General features: G+C 46.9%; 1 protein-coding gene across 4 annotated transcripts in view; it reads right to left on the reverse strand.

Annotated features, from left to right (window-relative positions):
• The window catches only part of IRAK2 (interleukin 1 receptor associated kinase 2), a 54,740-nt gene that overhangs the window by 33,344 nt on the left and 938 nt on the right, over window positions 1–20,458 (reverse strand). For all 4 annotated transcript variants that reach the window (XM_079122566.1, XM_079122564.1, XM_079122565.1 and 1 more), the window contains exon 2: window positions 12,033–12,215. In XM_079122566.1, the coding sequence (XP_078978692.1) occupies window positions 12,033–12,215 (183 nt within the window). The remainder of the gene's footprint in view (window positions 1–12,032; window positions 12,216–20,458) is intronic.

Genomic DNA, 20,458 nt, shown 5'->3' on the forward strand with positions numbered 1-20,458 from the left:
CAGGATCAAAGCTGCAGGACAGCCGGGCGTGGTGGCACACGCCTATAATCCCAATGGCTTGGGGGGGGGGGGGGCGGGACTGAGGAAGGAGGATCACAAGTAAGAGGCCAGTCTCAGCAATGTGGTGAGGCCATGTCTCAAAAGAAATAAAAAGGGCTGGGAATGTAGCTCAGTGGTTTAGCACCCCTGGGTTCAATCCCTGGTACCAAAAAAAAAAAAAAAAAAAAAAAAAAAAAAAAACCACAAGACAGAGAAAATGTGGCCTCTCTGTCCTTGTTCTCTGGAAACTTGCTCTCTGATTGCTAAGCAGATACAACACCCACTCTTACAAGCTGCCACCCCAGGATGCTGGTAATATAAAAATAGAACAGCAACGGCAGAATGAGGCAAAGGAAGCAGGCTGGTGAGAGTTTTCATCCCTAACACATAGGACAGCCTCACACTTCTAGAAGTACACTTTTTTTCCTCTCAAGGAGTAAGTGAGGGGCTGGGGCTGGGGCTCAGTGGTAGAGAGCTTGCCTGGCACGTGTGAGGCACTGGGTTCGAGCCTCAGCACCACATAAAAATAAATAAATAAATAGAGGTATTGTGTCCATTTACAACTAAAAACAAAGGAGCAAGTGGTGAAGCTTTTGTTGCAGACTGAGCCACCTTAGCCTCTATGGCTGCAGCTGAATGTCTGCAGCCAAGTTTCCTAACCCCCCCGAGCTTCCTGCCAGCTTCAGAGGAGCTGGAATAAATGATAACCCACTTCCTCCAGGGCCCATCCTGGGGCTCAGTGTGATAAGAAATGTAAAGACAGCAGCCATGGATTGTCCCTTCTCACTACCTGAAACAGACCTCTGGCTCCCAGCTAGGGTCTCTAAGGCAGGCATGGAAGAGAGAAGAGTTTTCCACATTTTAAATCCTCTCCTAGAAACTGAATCCAGGTGGGCAGCAACTCGGTGGGTGGCCCCAGAGGTAGTGGCCATGGGGACAAAGTGACATAGGAGTCAGGCAGGGACCTGCTCCCCCCTGCCTGTGCCCTTGTAGTCAGTCTTGTGGCACTCAGGTCGTCAGGCCATTTGGGGACCCCTAAGTAAGGGGGATGCTGGTGGCAGTGAGCAGGAAGGGGTTGACAACTTGGTTCTTAGACAATCAGATTAGATCCGGGTGCTTTGGACAGCTGAGGCTGAGCAGCAGACCTAACCCAGAGCAGCAGTGGAGTCACGGGCAGCAGGAAAACAGAGGGTGGAGGGAGCAACGCTTCTTGGTGTCCCAGTCACAGCTCACAATGGCTGGTTGATGGGTGTTAATCCTCTCTCCTTAGTATTTTGGGAATGTCCCACATTCTCTCTCTCTCTAATGAGCATAAATCAATTACTGAGTTACTGGCCTCCCAGCCTTCTGGCATGTAGTCTGCAGCTGGGCTTGCTCAAGGTGGCCTCTCCCAGTCTCGGCTCCCTCCTCTGACAATCAGACAAGGAACTGGACCCTCCTCCAAGTGAGATCTGCCATGAGATGAATAAATGCTCAAGAGATACAAGCTAAGTTGGACGCGGTGACACACGAGTTTTATCCCAGCGGCTCAGGAGGCTGAGGCAGGAGGATCTCGAGTTCAAAGGCAGCCTCAGCAAAAGCAAGGCGCTAAGCAGCTCAGTGAGACCCTGTCTCTAAATAAAATACAAACTAGGGCTAGGGATGTGGCTCAGTGGTCATGTGCCCCTGAGTTAAAAAAAAAAAAAAAAAAAAAAAATAGAGACACTGTAACAGACGTTCACTTGATGCTTTGACCATATCCCTTATTGCTTTGAAACTTACATTTTTTTTCTTTTTCCCAACATTTTCCCTGATCTTCTCCCTGATCTTTTTTCCCTAAACTTCTCCCTGATCTTTTTTTCCCTAAACTTCTCCCTGATATTCTTTTCCCTGATCTTCTTCCTGATCTCTCCTCCCTAATCTCATTTTCTCTGAATCACTTTTAAAAATCGCTGTTCCCCATGATGGGCAGAATCACAGCGTTTGGGACTGCAGTCCCCTGTGTGTCTCCTTTGCAAGCAAAGCGTCTTCTTCCTTTTTCTCAACACTATGTCCTCATTATTGGATTGGCATGGGGACAGGACAGTTTTTAGCAACCATAGGAGCTATTATTATTTACTGCAGTTAAAATTATCATAGGCCCTCCCCAACTAGGTGGGCCTTCTTTTCTTATGCACGTTCCCCTAAGTGTGGCCTTCTTAATTCAGATGGTAGCTCTGGGGCAAAGGTCTGTCTTTTACTCCATGAAAGCGGAAGCTAGAATGGTATATATTCCCACTTCCCTCAGTAGAAAGGAATGAAGGAGGTTTATGCATGTTGAGGCCTTAGCTGACCCCAGGGCCCCCACTTGCTGCTGGGGACACTTAGGACAATGGCAAATCCAGGCCCCCTCACTGAGGCAGAGGGGGCTCAGTAGGTTACAAGGTCCTTCTCTGGTGAGCACACTCGGGGGAAATCCCCCACCCTTCACCCTCGAGCTAGATAGTGATGCAATACCTCTGTATTTGTTTTTAATCCTGAAGTTGATGCCTGGCTGGAATGGATCCCTCCAAGCACACAGCTTAACCTGGGGGAGGAGGGGGGGGGCAGCTGCCCATGTCAGGCAGCTTTCTGGGTCCTTGCTTTTCCCTCCCTTCTGCATCTCCAGTCTCCATCCTCCTGGGTATCCACAGTCTATTGCACACGGCACACAACCCCCAACTCCCAGCTCAAGCCAGACACAAAATCAGGCAAATATGAGGGCAGGATCTGTCTTCCTGGATTGCTCTCGCCCTAATTCTCCAGAGACTCTCATTCACGGCCAAGGTGACCAAGGTGCCTCGCTCATTCGCTGTTAGGGACTGGGGATGCCACCCTTTATCAAAATGGACAGAGTCTACATTAAGCTTGCTAAATAAAAGCTCTCTAGGGGCTCGGGCATAGTTCAGTGGTAGAAGACTTCAGGGAGGGTGGTGTGGTAGGCCTACTTCTATAGGGTGGCCAGGGAAAACTTTAGTGAGGAGGTACCATTTAAGCAGAGACCCAGATGAAGAAAACCAGTCACAGGTAGAATGCAGAAGAGGTGGGGAGAGACCAGGGTTCAAAGGAGCAGGAGCAGCATGTGCAAAGGTCCTATTTTCTGAGACAGAAAACAGTCTGGCACATCTCCTTGAATACAGACCTTAGAGCTGAAGAAGTTGAGGGGAAGAAGGGCAAGAGTTAGACCCAGGGGACCTTGTCCCAGGCAGGACTTTCTCATAAACCCCCTTGCAGTGAGATAACCTGCGGCTGAGACAATGCTTACCAAACACCCACTCATTTCCCTCTCACATCATTCAAGCCTCCCCTTGCAATTAGACTGGAGCCACATAATTGGTCTGGCCAGTGGGCCTTAAGTGAAGATGCTGTCACTTACACAACAAAGCAGGGGGTGGCCTGACCCATACCAGACCACAGGAGTAAGAGGTCATTCTTTATTGTGTTGAACAACTGAGATTTCTAGGGTTGTGTTATTGCAGCATAACCTAGCCTGCCCTGATTAATGCATAATCTGTGTCCAAAACTTGCAACACAGAGGAGCCCAGTCAGGCAGCTTAGTGTACAGCAGTTCAATAAGTGACAGCTGGGCTGGGCATTTGGCTCAGTGGCAGAGTGCCAGCTTAGCATGCGGGAGGTCCTGGGTTCAATTTCCAGGGCTGCAAAAAACATAAAATAAATAAATGGCTGCTCACCTTACCCTCCCTGTGAAAACTTGGGAACCAGTTTGAATGCAATGCACATGTCCCTCTGTTCATTATCACACCACTCCCAAGAAACCAATAATGATTAAAACTTTTTTTTTTTTTTTTTTTTTTTTTTTTTTTTTTTGCAGTACTGGGGATTTAAACCCAGGGCCTTGTGCTTTCGAGGCAAGCACTCAACCAACTGAGCTATATCCCCAGCCCTATTATTAAAACTTTCCCCCCCCCATGGAAGAACTAATACAAGGAAGAAAAGTCAGGTGATCTGTCCTGAGTGTCAAGACAATAACTAAAAAAAAATCTTACTATCTTTTTTAAAAATATTTTTAGTTGTAGATGGACACAATGCTTTTACTTTATTTATTATTTTTATGTGGTGCTGAGGATTGAACCCAGTGCCTCACATGTGCTTAGGCCAGCAGTCTGCCACTGAGCCACAATCTTGGCCCCAGACCTTACTATCTTTTGCCAGTGTGAAGCTTTCTGGTTTACAAGCAAAGTAAACCGGGAAATGTCTGTACCCATTTTTCAGAAGGGAAAAGTGAATCATGTCATCTAGTAACATACTCAAATATGGGTTAAGGTCAAGCAGACTTCATTTCCCATCACAGGCCCATTTCTTATAAGATATGTGGTTTGGGGCAAGGTCCTTGTCTCTCAGTCTCAGTTTCCAAAACTTTAAATAAAGCTAACAAGAAAAGATGCTTGCTGGCATACATTAGGTGCTAAATACAAGTTACTTCTAGAATCTAGAGACCCTGGAGTCCTTGCCTGCTGAGTCTTGGCCCAACTCAGTTCCAGCTCTAGTAGCAAGGACCTGGTAGCCCAGGGTCAGAATCTGTTCCCCATTTTGTTGTTCCCTAGAGGCTGGAAAGAGGTGGATGTGCAGACCTTATAGGAGACCAAACCCAGGAACCCCGTCTGGACCTTGCAACAGCCCAGCCTCTTTGGAAAACAGAGGCACCATTTTCCTGTTTCATTTCAGCAGCCGCCCAAAATTCCCCTCTCAAAAAAGAGCCCGGAGCCAGGAAGGAAATGACATTGGCAGAGACACCAAACCCAAGTCTAAAACCGTCAGGATTGCACAACCAACAACAGACTGTGTGAAAATTGCAAAACTCTCAGGAAGATGGTAACCACAGATGGAAGATAAAAAGCTGATCACCTCCCAAGTCCCTTTAGCAACCCGAGCATCAGAAACCTAACAGTCACACAGTGGTATTGAATTTTCATATCATAGTTTTGCATGTGTATATACACAGTGCTAAGGAGGAAACCCAGGGTCTTGCACATTCTAGGCAAGTGCTCGACCACTGAGTTACACCCCAGCCCTTTCTGAGACAGGGTCCTCCTAAATTGTTGAGGCTGCCTCAAACTTGCAATCCTCCTGCAGTGGTCTCCTGAGTCACTGGGAACAGGTGTGCACCACTGTGCCCAGCCTTAAACAATCTCAAATGGCTTCATTTCGGGTTCTAGAATTAGACAATACTCTATTTTATAAAAAAAGAATAGGGCTAGGGAGATAGCTCAGTTGGTAGAGTGCTTGGCTTGCAAGCACAGGGCCCTGGGTTTGATCCCCGGTACCATAAATAAATAAATAAATAAATAAGTGTTGGGGCTGGGGTTGTGGCTCAGTGGTAATGAACTCACCGAGCACATGTGAGGCAGTGGGTTTGATCCTAGGCACCACACAAAAATAAATGAGCACTGATTCCATCTACAACTAAAAAATATTAAAAAAAAAAAAAAAAAAAGAAGAAGTGTTCTGAGGGTCCAAGTAAAGGAGTTTGGTTTTATAGCCAGAGAAGGCATTGAAGAAAGCAGAAAAAAAAACAAAAAGCAGGTTAGCTATTTCAAAGTTAGAAAGCAAATTCTTGACTGAGGCCTGCTTGGAGGACCTTCTACGAGAGCAAACCCAGGAACCCTCTGGACCTTGCAACAGCCCAGCCTCTTTGGAAAATGGAGGGATCATTCTGTTTCATTTCATCAGCAGCCCAGAATTCCCCTCTCAAAGGCAGCCCTGCACCAGGAAGGAAATGACCTTGGTGGAGATGCCGAACTTACACTGGCCCTGCCCTCTGCCCAGCCTCGGCATCACACTCCCTACTGTCCTCTGCCAGAGGCATCCAGTCTCCCTTGGTTCTCAAACATGCCTCCTGCCACCACCAGGCCTGTGCACATCCTGTGCCGCTGCCTAAACATAAATGTCTGTGGTGCCCCTGTTCAGCAGGCCCACTCAGCCTTCAGCTGGAGGCTCGAGTCCCACTTTCTTGGGGAAGTGTCCCCTGACAGATCAAGTCCTCCAGTCTCCCTCTGTTCTGCCTACCCAAACCACTCTCTGTACACTTCTTTGAGTCCTTACACTGTGGCTGCTTGAGTGCATCTTTGTGATTATTGTATCTGTCTCTCTTACCAGACAAAAGCTGCCTGAGGCCTGGGACCCTGTCTCTGGTTTCATGGCTGTGTCCCCAGTAAGCACTGGTAAGTATTTTGCTACTTCAGCATTAACTCTCCATTTAGGCTTCCAAGATTTAACTCCCTGCAGGAGACATGATGGAGAAGGTCACCTCGCGATAGGTATAGCTGGTTCTCAGCATTCACCTTCACAACCAGAACCACTGTCCACTTCCATCCACAGGCTCAGCTTCTAGGCCGGTGGTACCACCTCCTTTGGTGGCAGTCAATCACCTGGAGCTCTGCATTGATCATTGTGAATTCTCCTTTCACTGGAAGCCACTGTGGGATACCATGGCCTCTGCCCCAATTCTTGCTCTTAAGCTTCCAAGATATTGTTCATAGGCTTAGAGCCACCTCATAGTCATCATCTAGGCCTGGGAACCTGATAAAGTCCTGTCAGGAGCAGGACCATCTTTTTTTTTTTTTTTTTTTGTACCAAGGATTAAACCCAGGGGTGCTTAACCACTGAGCCACATCCTCAGCCCTTTCTGTTTTTTATTTTGAGACAGGGTCTCACGAAGTTGCTTAGGGCCTCACTAAGTTGCCGAGTCTGGCTTTGAACTCTCGATCCTCCTGCTTCAGCCTCCCAAGCTGCTGGGATTACAGTCATGTGCTATCACACATGGCAGGACCATCATCTTTTGAATCCCAGGTTAACACCCAAGGCTGCCTGTCCCCTAGGCTCTCCCATCATAGGGCTCCCCTGAGACACCCAATCATTTCGCCATGGTCTCCATTTCCCCACCGTCAGAATTTCCAAAATATATTGTTAGTTTCATGAATATATTAATAAGAATCAAATGAAAAGGGGTTCTGTGGTTTACCATAAGTGGAAAACAATGGCCTAAACAGTTTTCGTTGCTGCAGAACTTATCAGAGCTTTGATGTGCTGGTATGCACAGTGAATCTCCAAAGGCAGGGTGCAGTGACAAAGCAGGCTGAGTTTCCCACATTTTCTTACACATGAACCTTTTGTTTGCAGGTGGGGACACCTCTCCTTTAGAGAGCATGGTCTGAGAAATTCTACCCTACCCTGAACATGATGGCGCACGCCTGTAATCCCAGCAACTTGGGAAGCTGAAGCAGGAGGACTCCAAGTCTGAGGCCAGCCTTGGTAACTTAGTGAGACCATGTCTCAAAACAAAAATAAAAAAGAGCTGAGGATGTAACTCTGGTGGAATGCTTGTCTAGCACACACAAGGCCCTGGGTTCCATCCCCAGTACTAGGGGGAAAAAAAATTCTTGTTCTGCCCAGAGTTCATGCCTGCAGAGAACATGCTCCACTGCTGAGCCACACCCCCAGCTCCCTGTTTCTTTTGCTCAGCTTTGTCTGTCTTCAAGTCCAACCTCCTCCGCTATCCTCATTGGTATATTTATGCTATTACAGAGAGTAAATGGTGTCCAACTCTAGAATCAAAAATTAAGTCAGGTAAATCTTTAAATTACGCTTTTTGTCCTCTGACACTTTCCATCCAACTGTTTTGGGTGGCAACAAGGGAGGCTCCTGGTAAGTGCTTTAAATTAGGACAGCAGACAAGCTGAGCCCAGAAGCCAGTGCGGGAAAGACAAAGGGTGTCAGGGTTTAGTACTAAGATATGTCTAAACTGGATCTTTGGCTGCGATAACCGCAGTATAAGTGATTAGAAACCAAGAGACTGGAAGCTTCTAGTTTCCGTGAGAACTGTATTACCAAAGAAACCACAGGCTTGTTCTGATAAAGGCTTGTGATTAACAACCAGGCTCAGTGGCACACGCCTGTTTTCCGGGTCTCTTGGGAGATGAGGTAAGAGGATCCAAGTTCAAGGTCAGCCTCAGCAACTTAGCAAGACCCTGTCTCAAAAAATAAAAATATAAAAAGGGCTGAGGATATATATCTCAGTGATAAAGGACCCTGGGTTCAATCCCCAGTACCTCAAAAAAAAGAAAAAAACCTTGTGATTATTTGGCCCCTGCAGCCCCTTTGAGCCCCTCAAAGTCACACCTGCAGGAAATGGAAGTGAAAGTCAAGGAGTCCTCAGTAACAACATATGCTCTCTGGCTCCACTTCAGACAGCTATAGGAAGTAAAGAATAAGGAAGTTTCACTCTTGCTGCCCACTGAGGTGAAGTCAGAAACCACAAAACCAGGTATCTGAGATGTCCTTAAACTATAAGGAGCAACAGAATCCCGGGAGGTCCAGTGGGGATAGATGGCTACTCCTGTCATCCCAGCTGCTTGGGAGGCTGAGGCAAGAAGATGGCAAGTTCCAAGCCAGCCTCAACAACTTAGCTTAACCCTGCCTCATAACAAAAAAGACAAAGCGCTGGTGATGTAGCTGAGTGGTAGGGTGCTTGCCTAGCATATGTGAGTTCCTGGATTCAATCTCCAATACCACAAAAAAAAAAAAAAAAAACTCTGAGCCATGCAGGGCCTTCTTGGTTCCTGGGGCAGAGAAGGGATCCTGAGACCCTCCAGGGTACTGGAGGGAGCCAAGTACCCCAAAGAGGACCAGGCACCTCGAGAATGCTCTTGAGTGTGAGCTTTTTGCTGGTGGGGGGATGTGCCAGGGACTAAACTCAGGGGCACTTGACCACTTATAGCCACATCCCCAGTCTTATTTTGTATTTTATTTAGAGACAGGCCTCACTTTGCTGAGGCTGGCTTTGAACTCAATCCTCCTGCTTCAGCTCCTGAGCCACTGGGATTAAAGGGTGTTTCCCCCACTGGGACTGGCTCTGAGTGTTAGCTTAAGTGTCCTGGTGACATAAGTGTGCTTTCCCTAAATCTTGTGCTGTGCTGTTGTTTGACCTCAAATGGTTAAGAATCTGTTCAGATTAGTCAGTAGCCAGGCTCTGACATCCATGAGGGGGTGTCCAGTAGGGACGTGCATCTCAGTTCACAGAGAACTGCCTTCACACAAAGGACACCCTGGGACACCTCAGCCCACTCCTGGAGGCAACAGAGGGGTCTGCGCAGGCCTCACCTCACTGGCCCCCTCCCCAAAGTCCAATGCCTGGCCTCCAGCCCCGCGCGCCTGACCACACGTGAGCCCGCAGCTCTTCCTGTCGTCTCCCATGGCCCTCTCCTTGCCTCCTTCAGATTTCCTCAGAGTTTGTCATTCATTCTCTCCAAATGTGGAAAGCACTTCAGGGCTCATCCAGTCCATGATCACTTCTCAGTATCTGCCACATGCCAGGTCTGGGAACACAGAGAAGCTAGTGCTGGGGGCGGGTCCCCAGTGCTGGTCACGCTGAAATGCCATTTTGGCACCAGTGGTAATGGGGGCCAGGCCACCAGGAGCCATGCGGGGGTTCTGCACGTCATCCAGCCCAGCCGCCTCACTGGAAAAAGGTGTGGGGCCGAGGCTCTGGGGAAGGAAGCACGGCCAGCCCAGTGTCACCAGAGAGCAAACGGCTGCCTCGGCACTGGTCACAAAGCACCTGAGCCTCTCTGGTTGAGCCGGCACATGGTCGAAGCCCCAGAACAGGGCAGGGAGGGGCTTCAGGTGGGTTCCAGACGGTGGGCAGGCTGTGTGCTGATCAGCTCACTTCCCAAGCTGAGGAACGACGCTTGGCAAGGTGGCCAGGCAGAAGCCTGGGGAAGAGCACTAGCCTGATTTACAGATGGCAGGCCTGTGCAGAAACAAGCCTGGCTGGAGTCTCTCAGGCTGGGGTGCCACACCCACTGGAAGCAGGATTGTCCCCATTTCTGACAGGAAGTCTTGGTGTGTGAAAGCTCTGGGTCCCCCCCAGCACGCTACATCCTGGGAAGTCCCCTGGCAGCTGAAGGGTAGTGACAATCCTGCAGCCCTGCCAGGCCTCCCCACCCAGCATGGTCAGCTCGTGGTAGCCCTGAAAGTCCCAAGTGGGCTGCAGCCCTAGATGCCCCCAGTTTACCTGAAGTTGGTGCTCTAAGCCCCCAGCCCTTGGTCCCCTGCTCTAAGTCCCTCCTTCTGGAAGCCCTCCCTGATTCCAGAAGGGTCTCAGAGACATTCAGACAAGTGCTGAACCTGGGTGTATTGGTCCAGCCAGGTTATCCCCAGCTCAGGAACCCCATGTGAGACGGCTCCATCTCCTTCCACAGCCCAGGCTTCTGGGGCCTTTGTACAAACTGGTCCCTCTCCCTGGGCTCTCTTACCCCCAACTCCACGTGACTGTCCTCCTTCCACTCCTGCAGTTTCATCTCAGCAGTAGGCCCTCCTTGACCACTTGTCCTAGGAGGCTCCCCTACCTAGTCACTCTGTCCTCTTGGCCTCTTTCTTCATGGTATATCTACTTTTACTTCTTTTCTTATTAACTGCCTCCTCAGAAGACAATGCTCTCAGAGGGCAGAGGACCAACTGCGTCACCTATGCAGTATTTCCAGAAACTAAAGACAGCACTAGATACCAGGCAGGGGGCTCATACTGGCTCCCTGGCCCACATGGAAGGGGTGTCCCTGGGTACAAAGAGGGGTGCAAGTAACCAGGCCCCCCATCCCTACTGCCTTCTGCTCAACACCAGACACCTGTCACATTATACCCTTCGATTCCATAGCTACCCTTCAAAACAGGGAGGTATCATTACTGCTAAATATGTCCCACCATGATTATAGCCTCTTGCAGGAGAACAATTTAGTAATACTGATATCAATAGCAAATTAAATATGCAAAGCTCCAACCCAGCTACCCTGATGCTAGAAAGTCATTCTAAAGCTACACTCAAAACGTGTGCAAAACACAGTTATTTACATCCAGGGATGTGCATCACAATGCTGGATAGAAAAGGAAAAGGCTAGAAGCAAACCAAACACTTAACTGTTAAAAAGAATAAGTCACGGGGCTGGGAAGATAGCTCAGTCGGTAGAGTGCTTACCTTGTAAGCACAAGGCCCTGGGTTCCATCCCTAGCACCCAGCAACCAAAAAAAAGAATAAGTCAAGGCCGGGGATGTGGCTCAGTGAGAGAAGGCTTGCTTAACATGTGCAAGGCCCTGGGTTCCATCCCTAGCACCACAAAAGATAAATAAATTAAAAATCAAATAAAAGAATAATATGTCAGGGGCTGGGGATATAGCTCAGCAAGCACAAGGTCCTGGGCTTAATCCTCAGCACTAAAAAAAAAAAAAAAAAAGAAGAATATACAAAAGACTCTTCAGCATGGAACATTCTCCAAAATCCAGCACTAAGTTGAAATATCGGTGCACAACCGTGTTAAAAGGGACGGTCCAGACAGACAGTCAGTTTATACCATCATAGACGAGAAGCTTTAACAGTGATTACCACTTAGGATGTAAAACAGGGAAACAGGACAATGTGAATCACTTTTACTCTATGCCTTTTTTTCAAATTTTTGTGTAACAGCTATTGAACCTTTTTCTACCTACCTACCTACCTACCTACCTACCTTCCGGGAATTGAACTCGGGCACTCAGCCACGGAGCCACATCCCTAGCCCTACTTTGTATTTTATTTAGAGACAGGGTCTCACTGAGTCGCTTAGCACCTCACTTTCGATGAGACTAGCTTTGAACTCGCAATCATCCTGCCTCCACATCCTGAGCCCCTGGGATTACAGGCATGTGTCACCGTGCCCAGTATTTGTTTTTAAAATAGATAACCCATCTTTCTCTCTTTCTCTCGTTGCAGTACTGATGCTAGAACCCAGGATCTCATGTATGCTAGACAAGCACTCTACTGCTAAGCTCTCAATTTTTTTAATCACGAAAGGTTTAAAGGCTGAGCTAATGGTGAAGTGCTTACCTAGCATGCACAAGGCTTGGGGTTCTATTCCCAGGACCAAGGGTTGCAGGGGAGCTTATAAAGGGTCTAAGGCCAGAGTGCAGCCATGCCGAAACTCCACAGAAGCCACCTGGTTACTCACAGCTCAGGACGATCTGGGCAGCGCGGTAGAGCTCCAGACGACACAGGAGGTCCACCAGCTGCTGGACGGTGGCCTGACGCATGCCCCACCACCATAGCAGCTCACGGGTGATGCTCACGCCCTGCACCCGCTCCATGGACTTGATCTTCCGCAGCTGGGTCAGGTCTGGGATCACTTTGGAAGCTGGAGGGCAAGAGAGGATTCTGCTTAAAGTCTGAGCAGCAATTCCTCCCAAGGGGTCCCCACGATAGCGTAGCCACTCCCACCATGCAGAGTACTGCCCCACCTGCCACTCTCCACGCTGATCCTGCTGAATACCCAAGGGCACTGGCACATGGGCACTTGCACATAAATATCAGTGTGGCTGCTGCCCAAGGCAGGAGAAAGATCGCAGGACGAGAGGCAGGTAGACAGGAGTCTTGAATGCTTGCTGCTTCTTTGCTAGGGACTGTCACTTCACCCTCTGGAACCTCAGTGGGGAACACAACTCCTTCCACGTTCCCTTCTAGAATGGACGCCCCATTCATCCTATTTACTGTACAGAGGACACTGCCTGGCAGAGTTGGGCAGAGTCAGCATGAGGTGGGGCAAGGGAGGTCCCTGAGGTGGCCCTGGCTCTCAGGACTCATCCTGCACTTGCAGGACCCTGAGAGTAAGTGCCTCCTTAAATTCCAAAGTACCATACAAAATCTGTAGGAAGCCACCATTAGCTAGTAACGGTAAATTTTTCATATAATTCACAGTTGAAAACTAAAGAAAATATGGAAAATGCAGGGGGATGGGCAAGACACACAGCATCCTACCACCCTCCCCAAGGGCCACTCGGGTACTCTCTTCCTTTCCAAAAATCACCCCGGGCTACTTAGGCATAGCGCTAAGCATAGTTTTTGTCAGACTGTAGGCAAGATTTTGAATCCTGCTTTTTTTCTTTTTCTTAGCTTTTTCCAGTATTTTTTTTTTTTTTTAGTTGTCAATGGACATTTACTTATTTTTCTGTGGTGCTGAGACTCAAACCCAATGCCCCACACGTGCTAGACAAACACTCTACCACTGAGCCAGGACCCCGGACCTGAATCCTGCTCTTATTAACCAGCATGGCATAAACTTTTGGCAAGTTGTTACTACTGCTCTTCATAAATGGCATTTTTAATTGTAAAACCCACTATTCCATTAAACTTACTGACATGAAAGAGGCACTTTTTAAAACAAGAATAAAATGGCCTGGGGGGTGGCTAACTGGTAGAGTGCTGACCTAGTATGTACAAGGCCAACATGTGATCCCTAACACAAGCCGAACAAACAAAAAACTGAGGGATAGAAACACTAAAGCTTCAGTTTCAGGATTTCAGAAATCATTGGAGCAAAAATCTATGTGAACATCGAGTCGTTCACTCATTCAATAAAATATCATTGAGCCTGTGCCGTATACTAGGTCTGTGACAAACCTAGAATATTGTAGTGAGTAAACTGAAACCCCATGGAGCTTTTCTGCTTGGAAATATAAAATCAGTCCCTGCACATTGGCTCACACCTGTAATCCCAGAGACTCGGGAGGCTGAGGCAGGAGGATTGCAAGTTTTGAGGCCAGCCTCTGCAATTTAGAAAAAACCTCAGTAACTTAGCAAGACCCTGTCTCAAAATAAAAAATAAAAAGGGCTGAGGATGTAGCTCAGTGGTTAAGTTGCCCCGGACTCAATCCCAGTACCAAAAAAGAAAATAGAGCCTTGGGTGATCATGGAAAATCTCAAAGTCAGGAAGTAAACACGATTAGATTATAATTCTCTCCTCTCTGGAAGATGAGGAAGAACTCTGAGACAGCCTCCCACAGGAAGAAAGCCACCCAGAAGAAGTGCCCTGCTAGACAACGGAAAGTTTTGGAGTTACGACTTTAGTCACTGGAAACCCAGGCCAGAATCCTGTTGTGAGAAAGTGAGGTCAGCGGGGACAGAGGCTGCTTCCAGCCTACAGAGAAAAGAGTAGAGGGAAGAGGAAGGGACCGCGCTCTAGCACCCTGTCCTCACACAAAGCTACCTGATCACCTCCCACCCTGGGGGGGTGCCCCAAGTCATGGGAAGACAAACCCACACTGCGCCTGCCAGCTGCCAGCTGTGGGAACTCGTGCTCCCCCCAACACACACCACACACACTCACATGTGCTAATCAGGAGAAATAGGAATTAAAACTCTGGGGTTCTTCCAACTTGAACTTTTTTTTTTCTTTTTCTTTCCTTTTGTTCTTTTGCAGTGTTGGGGATGGAAACCAGGGCCTTGCATGTGCTGAGTGAGGGCTGCACTGTCCCAGTCCTCAGCTTGGACATTTAAGTTTCCAAGAACGTGACACATCTTAAGGTACTGGCCCATTAGCCTCTATCAACACCCTTGAAACGGGGTCAGGTCAGGGCAGAAATCTAGAGGGGATGAGTCACTGAGGCCTCTGCTAAATCACAGGTTTTTTCTCAGCATGAGCAAGTAACACCTGGTCACTGGGACATTAGGAAAACAGAAGAAATCAAAGTACCCACAATCAAACCACCTGGAAGACCCCCAAGAAAACCCACTGGTTACATTTTAGCATCGCATCTTCTAGACTTCTAGACCTTTATAGGTAAAAAGGATAGTGCTATAGTCTGTAAGTGTGTCTCAAGACCTGGTCACAGGCTAAGCATCAAGATGTGCTGCCTGGGACTCAAAGAAATGAGGCCAACCGACCGTGGACTGCAATCTCTTAAAACATGAGTTAAAATAAGTTTTTCTACTTCTAAGTGAATGATTGCAGGCATTGCCACAGGAATTGAAGCTGTCTGACACTGAGGGTCAGCAGGACAGTACCGAGACAGTGCAGAGGCCAAACCCTGGTTCCAAGGCCAGGTGTGAACCCCAGCTGTGCATCTGGGGAAGGCCCTTCACCTCCCCCTGGCCTCGGCTTCCTCATCTGCTGAACAAGCACTGGATGAGCTCTAAGAACAGAAGCGCCTGGTGCTCGCTCCGGCAGCGCATATACTAAAATTGAAACGATACAGAGAAGATTAGCATGGCCCCTGCGCAAGGATGACATGCAAATTCGTGAAGCGTTCCATATTTTTCAAGAATGGAGGAAGGAGGGACTTTATAGAGGGAAAAGAGGGGTGAGAGGGATGGGGGGAAAGAAAAATAACAGAATGAATCAAACACCATTACCCTATGTAAATGTATGATTAAACAAATGATATGCCTCCATGTACAACCAGAGAAACAAGTTGTATCCCATTCGTTTACAATAATAATAATAATAATAAAAAGAACAGAAGCACCTGAAATAAAGATGACACCTACATCAGCTCTCAGTGTTTAAACCACCCAGGCTCTGGGAAGGCCTGTCATCGAGCCAATGAGGAATTCCTCGTGGACCATTACACTGTCCTTTCATGTCCGAGGTCCTGAATCTGATGGAAACCCTGCCCTTCCTCAAAGGCCTCAACAGGGATGTCACAGCCTCCTGAAATGGCCTGTCCTAGAGTCAAATGCCCCCTGCTCCAGACCAACCAGACCTCCCTGGGGAGCGGGAGGGGAAGCCCCAAGGGCCTCTGCAACCATGGCGACCCTCCACCTCTCCAGGACTCTGTGAGGGCGGCATTACAGAGGAGGAAGTAAGGGCTCAGAGAGGCCTGAAGTCACCCAGCTGGGTGAGGCAGAGCAGGCTGTGCAAAGGCTGTCACAGCAAACAGGGCAGAGGGCGGTCCAATAAATGGCCCCCTGCACACACCCTCGGGGGTGAAGCTGCAAGATGCCCACTTTACACGGGCTCACGCTCCAGCATTTATTTCTCCAAGAGCAAAAAGGGCCACAGCTGCAATCACAGAAAAATGACCAAGAGGCAACGAGTGTTGAATCCAGAAGAGCAAGCATATTTATGGCTGTGGGATTTTTGGCTTCACTCTAGCGTTCTTCCCACGCCCCCACACCCTCCTTCCAGGACCACAGTCATCTCAGAGGGACTGTCTCTTTCTAAAATGACTCACAGCAGCAAAGACTTTTTAGGACTAGAGGGACTTCTTGTTTTGCTAATGAGGAAAACAGAGTCTGGAGACCCAGAGAGAGCACAACTGACTGGGCTGCTCAGCCCGTGCCCAACCAGTGACTTCTGACCCAAGACAAACAGCCAGCCATGGGCTCAAAGCAGTCTCTGCAGAGTGAGAAGCAGACATGCCCTGTGTCCTGATCAATACCTATGTTCTTCAGGTCACCATTTACTCAAGCAGTCACTGGGTACCTGCTCACTTGCCAGATGTTGTCCTGGGCTCTGGGGATATGGGAGTGAAATAAACAGGCAAGGTCCCTGCCCTGGTGGCACTTTTACCTCACAGGGACAGACAGATGTAAACATATCAGGAGCAAGGTAATGCACAGCTCACTGAGAGGAATGGAGGAAATGAAACCACAATGGGATAAAGAGCTTATGTGGGGGGTGGGGGCAGGAAAGGCTTCTCTAAGTGAGCTAACCCACAGGGCACCGGCTGGCAGAAAAATGCCCACTCCAAAGACATCAATGTCCTAAACCCCCAGACCTGTGTGAATGTGGTACCCAGTGTGGCAAAAGGAAACTCTGTAGATGAAGTGAGGATTTAGAGATGTGAAGGTCATCCTGGATGACCCAGATCAGCCCAGTGTAATTCCCAGTATAAGAGGTGGGAAAAAGCATGTAAGATTCAGAGAAGTGATGACAAAAGCAGAAGTTGGAAAGAGATCTAAAGATACTGCATTGCTGGCTTTGAAGATTGAAGGGAGGGGCTGTGAAAAACATGACTCCAGAATTATCAGATAATAAATTTGTGCAGTTTTGAGTTACCATTCAATTGTGGTGACTTGTTATAGCAGCAAGAGGAAACTCATACAGACTAGAATGCCAGGTATAGAGAAGGCAGGGAGGGAGAAGTTCCAAGCAGAGAGACAGCAAGTGCAAGGCCCTGAGTAGTCTAGACAGAGGAAGCCAGTGAGGCTGAGGCAGGGAAGAAAGAGCAGGGAGTGGTCAGAGGGGCCAGAGCTGGCAGGTCAAGTGAGGAAGGTGAACTATATCCTTAATTCCTGTGGAAATTCTGGTATCTCCAGGGACTGCAAACCCAGAGGTATTCTCCAAAGAAGATAAATGAATGGCTGATAAGCAGGGATTTGCATTTGATTTGAAATGCAAATCAAAATCACAAGTGAGATGCCACCTCATACCTGCTCAGATGGTGAGAACAAGAGGGGACCATAACAGGTTGACAAAGGACATGGAGAAATCCAACCCTCTTCCACTGCTGGTGGGAATGTGAAACAGCTTAGCCACTTTGGAGACAATCTGGCAGTTCCTCAAATGGTTCAAAAGAGTCAACATGTGACTCAACAATTCCACTTCTAGGTACATTACTGCACAGACACAGGAAATGAAAAAGTGCGTCCACACTGATACTTACGTGAACGTTCACAGCACATTTTTCATGATTGCCAAAAAGTGGAAAGAACCCCAAATGTCCATCATCTGGTAAAGGGATAAATTAAATGTGGAACTTTCATAAATGGACTACCACTCGGTTGGTACTATTATTACCATCATTATTATTAGGTGCTAGGGATTGAACCCAGAGGCACTTAACCACTGAGCTTCAGTCATTTTTTTCTTTTTTTATTTTGAGACAGGGTGTCACTAAGTTGCCGAGGCTGGCCTCAAACCTGCCATTCTCCTGCCTTATCCTCCTGAGTTGCTGGGATTATAGACATGCACCCCTGTATCCCCACATCATTTAGTGATCGTTTTTGTGGGTGTTTGTTTGTTGTTTGTTTGTTTTTGATACCAGGAATTGAACCTAAGGGCACACTAAGCCACATCCTAGTCATGGTTTTTCTTTTTTTTTTTTTAATATTTTTTAGATGTCAGTAGACCTTATTTTATTCATTTATTTATACATGGCGCTGAGAATCGAACCCCAGTGCCTCACGTATGCCAGGCGAGGTGCTCTACCACTGAGCCACAACCCCAACCCTCTTTTTTTTTTAATTTATTTTTATTGTAAACAAATGGGATACATCTTGTTTCTCTGTTTGTACATGAAGTAGAGGCATACCAATTTGTGTAATCATACATTTACATAGGGTACTGGTGTTTGGTTCATTCTGTCATTTTTTTTCCTTTCCCCCACCACTCCCTTTTTTGTTTTGAGACAGGGTCTCACTAAGTTGCTTAAGGCCTTGCTAAATTGCTGAGGCTGGCTTTTAACTTGTGATCCTCCTGCTTCAGCCTTCCAAGTCCACTGGGATTACAGATATGTGCCTTGCCTGGCAACATTATTTGGTTTTAAAAAGAAATTGAGGGTGTAGCTCTGGGGCACAGTGCTTGCTTAGCATATGCAAGACCCTGGATTCTATCCCCAGCATTGCAATAAAAAAAAAAAGGTAAAAAGTAAAGGAATTCTGCACTAATGCATGCTACAACATGGATAAACCTTTAAAACACACTAAATGAAAGAAGTCAATCACAAAGGACAATAAATATTATATGATTCCATTTATATGAAATATCCAGAATAGGCATACTGGGAAAAAACGAGGGAGGGGTTTGGAGTGACATTTAAGGGGTACAGGGTTTCTTCTGCAGTAATAAAAACGTTCTAAGACTGTAGAGATAGTCACTGACCTGTACCCCTATACTCTTTAAATGGGTGAATTATACGGAATGTAATTATGCCTTCTTATTTATTTATTTTTGCTTTTGGTACTGGGACTTGAATCCAGGAACCTCACATAGGCAAAGTACATGCTCTATTTAAGTTGTGCTTTCAGCTCTGTGAATTGTATGGTGGTTTTTTTGGTTTTGTTTTGTTTTTGTTTTTTGTTTTTGGTACTGGAGATTGAACCTAGGGGTTGCTGTACGCTAAGCTACAGGGTCTTGCTAAGTTGCTTAATGCCTCACTAAGTTGCTAAGGCTGGCCTCAAACTTGTGATCCTCCTGCCTCACCCTTCCAATTGCTGGGTTACAGGTGTGAACCACTGCTCCTGGCTTGTGAATTTTATCATAATAAAGCTTTTCTTTCTTTTTTTTTCTTAAGTCATACAGGTGCCTTCTAAATTAACTTCCTAGGAAGAAAAGTTGTTCTAATGCTTGCAATTAAGAGTTGGACTAACAAGGAAGAAATAAGAAGTCCGACCTATAGCTGGTCACTGACCAGTAAACATTCAAATAAAGTCACCCAAGAAATGGGACACTGAGTCACCTAGAAAATTAGGTGCAAGATATTCTCACAGGTGCCCTCAGCCTTAGGCAGAGCCTTCAAGGGAGGGAAGCAGGAGAAACGGAGGCGAAAGACACCTCCCCATCCTACGTGTGGTACCCTCATCATTTAACCTTATGCATTTTCTGCTTTTCAACTAATAATAGCTAAATAAAAATACATGCTGCAAATAAAAACCTACATCCACATTGCTCTAGATTATTGCCTGGCAAGGAGAAATGAGTGTGGTACATTTTAAGTGGGGGAGGAAAAAAAGTCTAGCACATGTAATGAATGCACAAAGTGGAGATTTTAAAAAATACAAACATATATATAAATATGTTTACAAAATGACCAGGTTTAACATCCCTAGCAGTCTGCTGGCACACAGTAAGAAGCCAAGAAAACTTAGCTGCTATTTGTGACTACCTGCACCAAATACTTTGGGTGGTTATCCCTGAGTCTGAGCTAATATTTTTGTCGCTTGTTTCCCACAGTATTTTGCAAGGGGTGCGTATTGGTTTTTACTGAGTTAGAACAGGGTTCCTGAACCTCAGCACCATGGATGCTTTGGGCTGGAATGTTGGGAGACACCAACATTCCCAGTGTCTACCCACTGCACTCACCAAGTTGTGACAAACCCAAGTGTCTCCAGACATCAGCAATGTCCCCTAGGGTGCAAAAGTGATTCTAATTGAGAACCACTAGGTTCTAATACAAGTTATTTCTTTTGGTTGTTGTTTTTATGTTTTACTGAGGATGGAACCCAGGGCCTTGCATTTCTAGGCAAGTGCTCTACCACTGACCTGCATGCCCCAGCCCTAAAATATACAATTTGTTCAATCTGAATGGATAACACATTTATTTATTCATTTTATTATTATTTTGATGTGTGTGTGTGTGTGTGTGTGTGTGTAGTACATATGCACTATATACTTTTTTGGATAAATGGTGTATTTTATTAAATAAAAATTTTAATTAAAAATACATAACTATATTTTAAGCAAAGGGAGATCAGTAGATGAAAGGGACCAAGGGGTAGAAGTAGGGGAAGGTGGGGGGGAACGGATGGGGAGGGATATTAACCAAACTACATTGTTATATTGTGCGCATATACAAATATGTAACACCAAATCCCATCATTATGTACAACTATAATGCACCAATAAAAATTTTGGAAAGAAAAAAATGACTATTTTAAAAA

Source organism: Sciurus vulgaris (assembly GCF_902686455.1).
Source record: "Sciurus vulgaris genome assembly, chromosome: 19".
Lineage (NCBI taxonomy): Eukaryota > Metazoa > Chordata > Mammalia > Rodentia > Sciuridae > Sciurus > Sciurus vulgaris.